The 8,053-nt window shown below is 33.6% G+C and overlaps 1 protein-coding gene across 1 annotated transcript in view; it reads left to right on the forward strand.

Annotated features, from left to right (window-relative positions):
• Nucleotides 1–7,972, forward strand: part of DOP1A (DOP1 leucine zipper like protein A) — a 99,738-nt gene extending 91,766 nt beyond the window's left edge. The window contains exons 35-39 of the mRNA XM_051997326.1: nucleotides 280–335; nucleotides 1,074–1,238; nucleotides 2,725–2,854; nucleotides 5,471–5,530; nucleotides 7,327–7,972. Of these exons, the coding sequence (XP_051853286.1) occupies nucleotides 280–335; nucleotides 1,074–1,238; nucleotides 2,725–2,854; nucleotides 5,471–5,530; nucleotides 7,327–7,632 (717 nt within the window). The 3' untranslated portion in view covers nucleotides 7,633–7,972. The remainder of the gene's footprint in view (nucleotides 1–279; nucleotides 336–1,073; nucleotides 1,239–2,724; nucleotides 2,855–5,470; nucleotides 5,531–7,326) is intronic.
• Nucleotides 7,973–8,053: the final 81 nt, after the last annotated feature.

An 8,053-nucleotide genomic window follows, 5' to 3' on the forward strand; every position in this document is an offset into this window, starting at 1 on the left:
GTTTTTCTTTCCTTGTGAGAGATGTTAGGTTAGTTCCTTTGTTCATTCACTTTCCCCCAGTGACATCGGCAGAAAGGCTATTTTCATCTTTAGCATCAGTTTGTGGTTCCACACTCCAAAATATTTGCAATTTCTCACATGGAAAAAATAAAATATAGTTAAAAAGAACTTGGAAATTTATCCCAAACATTAAGAAATGTGTGCCCTAAAGCATGATGATTATCTGATAATAGGATTTGATGAAATGAAAACATTTCACCTGATTTGTTTGGTCTTCAGGTGCAGGTGTTTTTACTGATGGAACAGGAACTCAGCGCTGATGAAGATATTTCAAAGTAGGTGTGGTTACTTGCAGTTTATTAGCCCTAAGTCACTTTCAGTTTTACTAAACAAATGCAAACAACACAAAAGTCTTTGATTTGACAAGTCCAGAACTCTGGCCTTTTAATAAATGTAGCTATGTAAATTCTTGTTCCAGTAGTCACATGTGAATATAGATCTCCCTAACTTTTATGACTAGGGTAATCACAATTCATGCCATCAAGAATTGAAGTACATGAGCTTGGTTCTAAGTAGTGAACCATGACATTTAATTATAATTCTTCATTACTAATTTTACTATCCCATTGATAAGATCATGTCCTTGGAAAAATCATTATATGATTTTTTTTTTAAAATGGCCCAAAAGACACGTTTAGGCCCATCTCCCAGCATTAGATTTATAAAATATTATAATGTCACATTTGTTGCCTAAGAAAGCTGTATTTAGCAAACTAGAACATGTTTTCTTTATTTGCAATTTATACTTCGACATTTTGCATGTGTCACTATAACCACTTAAGAAATTTGTATTGTTAGGATTTAATAAAACTTTTTAGTTGCACAGCAAAATTCACTTGACCATGACAATTATCGATAAAGCTAGTCAAATAAGAGTAGCTGTATACCATCATTGTTTTGTTGGCATTGGTACATGATGTGAATATCTTTTCTATTCTTTTAAACAAAATACCAATGAAAGCTTTTTCCAAGAACCAGTTATGATACAGTTGATGTATCTTTTCCTGACTTAGAACTTCAGGACCATCTGTAGCTGGTCTGGAGACCACATATACAGGAGGCAATGGTTTTTCAACTTCATACAACAGCCAGCGATGGTTAAACCTTTACCTCTCTGCTTGCAAATTTTTGGATTTGGCTCTGGCATTACCATCTGAAAATCTTCCTCAGTTTCAGATGTAAGTAAAAGCAGAATGAACTGTTTGTTTTTTCCCTAAGATTTTCTAAGACTTTTTGAAAAGTATTTGACATAAGTCAAAATCTTGATTATAGAACTGTAATGGGCTGAGAGTAGAGTTGATGCACTGAGGTCCCAAGCACTTGAGGCTAAATAGTAATTGGACCATACTCTATTAATATATAAGCTTGGAGAAAGAATGGCCCCCGCCCGCTCTTTGTGCAAGTCTTGATGTGTTGTATAGGAAATGACATTTTTGGTGGGTGGAGGCAGGGGTGTGGAAAGGGAAGTGGAAGGAGAGACTGCTGGCTGGCGTCTTGACACAGCCGCTCACATTGCCATTGCGATGGCCCTTCACCTCCAATTCCCCTCTGCTAGCTGGCTTCCTGTCGCAGCTGCCCATATTGCTATCGCAATCTTTCTTGCCCATATTGCTATCGCAATCCTTTTTCACCTCTTCACTTCAATAAAGATTGAAGATTTTTCCCTTAACCTGAATTCCTGATTCCGACTGATTTTAAATACGCGATCATCACATAGAACCTTGATTTTTTTGATGTGTAAAAAGTTGTTAATCTCCTTGCTTCCAGAAAAGTTCCATCTTTTCATCCTTTCACTGCAGTAGAATTAGTAAGCCCTTTCTGGACAAGAAATGTTTTACTTTTTTTTTTTCTGTCTCTAGTACCTAGCACAGTACCTTGGACCTCTGTAGACACTTCAATGCATGTTAGTTGGTATTAAAAGATTGATGTGATTATATTAGGGAAAATAAACTTCCCTATGTAGTTTCTTATATATAAAGGGCCAAAAATGTGATGTTCTTTAAAAGAATATAAATTCTTCTAAAATAGCTTCATAATGTAAGAAGAATATGTATATTTGGTAATCTGAGTTTAATGGGACATTTAATTATAGTAAAACTATATTTCCATATAGTAGACTTTGCTCTCCAACAATTTATACACAAACCACTTTATATATTTCCTAATCATTTTGGGGATCTTTTTGCCAGGGAGTCAGAGAGCCTACTATATGTCTTTGAACCATTCACAACCTGAGGTTTGTTAACTTAACTTTTTTTTTTTTTCAATTTTAAGTATTTTGATAGCTACTTCATTAAATTGGTTTTCTTTGTAATCCTGTGCATTTAGAAACATTATTCTGAAAAAGACCTCATGTCTTTTATGTATTTCCAGATGAGTCCATAACACAAAAAACTCCTGTCAAATGAATTTGGGGCGGGAAGAAGAAACATTGGAGTACAAAGAAAATTGAATTTGGCATCAGGATATGTGTGTTTTTGAATCATAGCTCTATTGCTTACTTGCCATAAGACAATAGGCAAATGATTTAATTTTATTGAATCATTTAGATTTATTGAATCTATTCCTAATCTGTAAAATGGGATTGTGAGAAAATACTTTGTAAGCCTTAAAAGTTATTAATGAGTTGTTACATTGATTTTTTCATTTTTCTTTTATGAACAGGTATCGCTGGGCCTTCATTCCAGAAGCCTCAGATGATTCTGGTTTGGAAGTTAGAAGACAGGGTACACATCAACGGGAATTTAAACCTTATGTAGTCCGATTAGCAAAACTCCTCCGGAAAAGGGTGAAGGTAACTTTTTCTTGATCTAATTTTGGGTTTTGTAACTTTACATAAATTAAAATATTTTATTGGGTCAGCTATGAGTTAAGAGTCTAAATACTTAAAAATAATTTTAAATTGTTCTCAGATATACAAATCAGATTAAGGGTCTTGGGGACAGAAAGAAAGTGTGGTCCTGTATTCAGACAAATATAATAGCAATTAATGGCTTTATTTAATAGATTTTAGGAGAAACTGGGTGCTTTATCAAGTATTGTTCACTCCCCAAGTCAAGCCACATTGATAAAATACAAAACTGTCTTTTGTATGTATAAACTTAGCCCAGATTTACTAACGAAAAGGCAGGGGGGAATATTGGTCTTTTAATAAAGTATTATTGTGTTAGAACTTGCCTATGAGACTTTAACCACATTTTAAAATACTCTTAGGATATCACTATAGACCCATTTTAGTTATTGTTTTTGCTTTATCTAGAACTTGTAGTGAGCGGTAATAAAGGATAAGTTTAGAGATGACTTTTATTTAAAAAAAAATTAGTTTGGGGATTTTTTTTTTAAACAAATTGAATAAAGCCAACTAAAGTTTGTAGAAAGCAAATTGGATTTCATCATAAAATTGCAAAAGAATCATTTATTTACATTAGTGCACATGCACACACAATTTTAATATCTGTAGGATATAATCTGTTGTTCATTCTTATGTATAATTAGATCAAGAACAGGAAGCTTTAAAAATGATGAAATAAAAATTCCATAATATTCCACCCATATTATTGAAATCAAAATAACACTGGGGTTCAGGACTCGGGCTAAATTGCAAGGGGAAAAAAGTGTCAAAATGAAATAAGCATAGGCAAAAAATTATATTGGGGGGAAAAAGGTGGATCTATTAAAGGTGTCCTAAAAATACTACATGAAAATATTAACAGAAAAGGGGTTTTCAGAAGCAGAAACATTAAAATGAAGACAAATCTATATGGTAACGTTACCTTGAAAAGATAGCTTGAAGAGCTTTTTAATTAGCATTGATTTTGTTCACTGAATATATATTTATCATTTCATGTTATCTTTAAAAATTGCCCATCCAAAAATGAAAATATATTGGAAAATACAAACATATTAGTTAGGACCAAATAATATGCAATCTTAAAAAAAAAAAAATGGCCAGGAAAACCACTGTCTTTTGTTTAGAAACTATAGAGGTGAACTAAATTCAAAGTATATCCTGGGTGTGTGGGAGTAGAGAGTTAGGAAATTGATTTGGGTACTGAAAAGGTTTTCTCAGAAGCAAATGTCATAAAAATTCTATGGGATTTTTTTCAGTAAGATTAGATTATTCATGTGGGAAGTATATGCTAGGATTTTATTTATTATGGTTAAATAATTTAAACCATATTATTTGCTAAAATAGTTGAATTACACTTAAAGTGGTATATCTGAAATAAAGAGTGACTGAAAAAACAAAGGTAATGCTATTCCCCAGATATCCAGCATAGGACCCAAATTATATTTTGTAACCATATGCCATTAAAAATTTTTAGACATAAAAAATCAGGACGGGTAAGAGCTGGCCTCAAGAACCAGGACTTGATAGGTTTCTGGCTCCACATGTGGCATGTACTGATTGTGTCTCTGCATGGGGACTTGAACCTTTTAGTACTCCAGGCAATTGTTTAAAACTCCCAAGTTGCAGATCTGTTGCTAATTTGCACTGGGGAAAGACTTTCTTCACCAGGGAGCTGCTCTCCATATTAATGAAATCACAGATCGGGATTTTTAAAAAAATGGGCAGGAGCAGCAATTCCAAGGACGTATGATACTGTAAAGAGATAAGATTGCCCTTCTCCTCCAAAATATATTCTTTGATTCACCTGAGTGATTTTGTTGTAAATGCCTTAATTTGATTTTGGCCAATAAAATATGATCGTTGGCTCAAAAGCCAAAAGACAATGAAATAAAGTGTTTATCAGTGTGTCCTGTAAACCTACTGTCATTTTTTAATGTTAAAAAATGTGTTTTCCTAAATCCCCAAATTCTTTCATAAATTGACTTGTGAAAAATGTACTGTTATGAATTCCACTTTACAGCATATGAAGATTAGAAAATTTCTAGTCTTCTGGAGCCCCATTTTCAAGCAGCAGTTCCAAACTTCATTCTACCATATGAAAATGGAAACGTGGCTGCTAAAAAGGCACCATTTACAGATTTGAATTGTTCTTTCCCCAGAAGTGTAAGGACACAAAGAACAATTCAAAGTATTGAGGATGTAAAGATTGGAGGATCTGAGTTTGAGAGGAGTTAGATCATTCTATTTAATGTCCTTTTAGAAAGTTTTAATTGTTAATAGGATTTCTTTACTCGTGATATCATGTCTAGAAATATAAGCAGATTTTCTTGCTAATAAGTTATCAGTGTGATATATTTGGTACTCAGGCACACTTGCAATTAGATCAATTTAAGGGATGACTTGCTAGCCTGTTGCCCAAGACATATTGAAGGAATAAGAAAATTGTTTTGGTGGAAAGAATCTTCTCATCTTATCTAAATTACTAACTACAAGGTCTTCATGGCCAGAAATATTTTGAATTGGATCAAAGGCTGTGAGTTTTCCTCTTTCCTTCCGCAGGACAAGGAGGAGAACTTTAAGACAGTGATTTTGGAGGGATTGGAGATGGCCAAGCATCAGGTGAGGGTGGCTCTTTGATGCTTGTGATATGGCAGCAAAAGCTGCCACATCAGGACCAGATACTCACAGCCATACCCAGGTCTGGATTTCAACAAGTGCAAGAGAGGTAAACAGGGAGGAAGGTTTTCTTCAGAGACTTAAGTGTAGGCTATTTTGATGAAAGCAAAGGGAGATGGGCCTTAAGTTCTTCTCCATTTTTTTATGGGTAACTGAGGAAACTTGAGTAAGAATAGAATTCTTTTGAATAATTCAAGTCAACTTTTTTTTAAAACTATATTAAGGAGACATTAAAAACATTAATAAGCATAAGCATATCAAAATTTCTGATATTGTACACCTTATGTTTATTATTTGATGTTTGGTTTGGGAACGAAGGTTCAACAATAGTACCAGAACTCATATTTAAACATTTGTATTCACTGATTTGAAAAACAGCAAGATGACTCTCAGAACAATTGTTGATTTTTATGAGAGAATTGTGTGAGTAGTTTTCATTTTTAAAGATGTTCTGGCTTCACTGAAAAAAACTGCAAGTTGTCAAATTGCCTGTAGTCAAATAACCAACAACTATGTGATTCAGACCATCACCATGTTGAGTACTCATCTTCTGTTCTATTCAAAAGTGTACAGTAATCTTAACCCATCTCAAACCTCCTGATTGCCATTACAAAATACTTTTTAAACAGTGTAAAAGAGTAGTAAAGCTGTTTTGTATATCTTCTCCATTTGAAAAGTAGTGGTATTAAGGCATTCTTTGTGGGCAAAAGGTAGAAAGCATCCCAATAATAACTGACCTCAGAAATTAAAATATCGTGCCTGTCTTTAGGGATAGAAGCATAGGCCAGTTTCCCTTCTTAGGTCTCAGTCTTATCTGGCAACCCTTTTTTTTCTTTCTCCTTTATTTCACAGTTTGTCTTGTCATATAAGCCCACAACTTAAACTGTTTTAAGTTTTTTGTTTTTTGTTTTTTTTTTGGGGGGGGGTTCCTATTTCTGTCTCCTCCCTGATCTCTGTGGCATTCTTTGTTCATACTGTCTTTTGAGTTTTGAGATTATCTCTAAGGTCAATTTCCTGCTTGAAATGTTTACTAAAATTTTAGGATCTTATATCTAAGAAATCTCAAACTAAAGATTTCTACGCTACCTACCCATTTTTATTTGGGTTGGCCACATGGACTCTAGTATAAAAACAGCTTTTTTCACTTCACAAAACAATATCTACTCTGGATAATTTCCATTTCTTGGGTGATTAATCCTTAGTCTTGACTTTTAGATATTGCATACATGGTGGTTAAATTGTGGTTATGAATTATAGGTACATATATAACTTTGTTAAAATGTAGGTTCCATAAAGCTTCTGGATTTTGAATATGTACCAAGAACAAGCTGTTAATTTCTTAGATTTCTAGAAAGTAACTCCTAGTAACTTCTAGAAAGTAGCTTGATTCTATTTTCATTGAGAGCAAAAGTATAACAATATTAGAGAAACATAATGTTCCAAGTAACTAGAAAATACATTTTCTAACAGCAGTAGGAAAGAAAGCTTTTGCAAAGATAATATAATATGGGGAAAGTAGTGGATTATGAACCTGACTTTGAATGCCAAGATCATAATTTGATATTTTATTTGATATCTAAGAATTGGCAAAATTTTTGAGTCTAGAACAACAATTGACAGTAATAAGGGCCTGAAACAGAGTGGCTATAGGGGAAAGGAGGATCATTGGAAGTTGGCAACTATTTAGGTATGTGGTGTATTTCATCTATTAAATGACAGTTACCTTTTTGTTTCCACAGAAAAACCCAGAGGAAGACAACTCAGGGAGAACATTAGGTTGGGAACCAGGACATTTGTTATTAACCATCTACACTGTGCGTAATATTGAGCAGCTCCTGCCTTTCTTCAATGTGCTCAGCCAAGTCTTCAATAGCAAAGTCACAAGCAGATGTGTGGGACACTCAGGGAGCCCTGTCCTCTACCCAAACTCCTTCCCTAATAAGGACATTAAAATGGAGAATAACAAAATGTTTTCCAGCAAAGCCAGGCAGAAAATTGAAGAAATGATAGAGAAGGATTTTCTGGAAGGGGTCATAAAAACTTGATTCATTGGAAATGGTACTTCTATTCAATTTAAATGTAATGGTTTAAAAGAAATCTTTCTGCGTTGTATAGTTTTTCTTTTGTATGTATGTATGTAAGAACACAACACTTCAGGTTGTATTTAATTTAAAAATTTGTATATAAGAGCAAATGTTTTGGATGTGGCCTGAATCACGTTTAAATTTTGTTGGCTCATATTAATTATGGTGCCAGAAAAATCTCTCTCTCTATATATATATCTATATACATATGCAACACACACAGACACACACACAGTTCACTTGTTTTACTGTCTTGAGTTATGTCTTTATTCTGCAAAATACAAGTTGCACATTTTTTCTATTTGTTTCAGCTTTATTTATCTAAAATTACTTGGACCAGTTGTTTCCTTAATAATTCCATACTACTAAAAAGTAAAAATTG

The sequence above is a fragment of the Antechinus flavipes genome, chromosome 4, assembly GCF_016432865.1.
Source record: "Antechinus flavipes isolate AdamAnt ecotype Samford, QLD, Australia chromosome 4, AdamAnt_v2, whole genome shotgun sequence".
NCBI classification, from domain to species: Eukaryota; Metazoa; Chordata; class Mammalia; order Dasyuromorphia; family Dasyuridae; genus Antechinus; species Antechinus flavipes.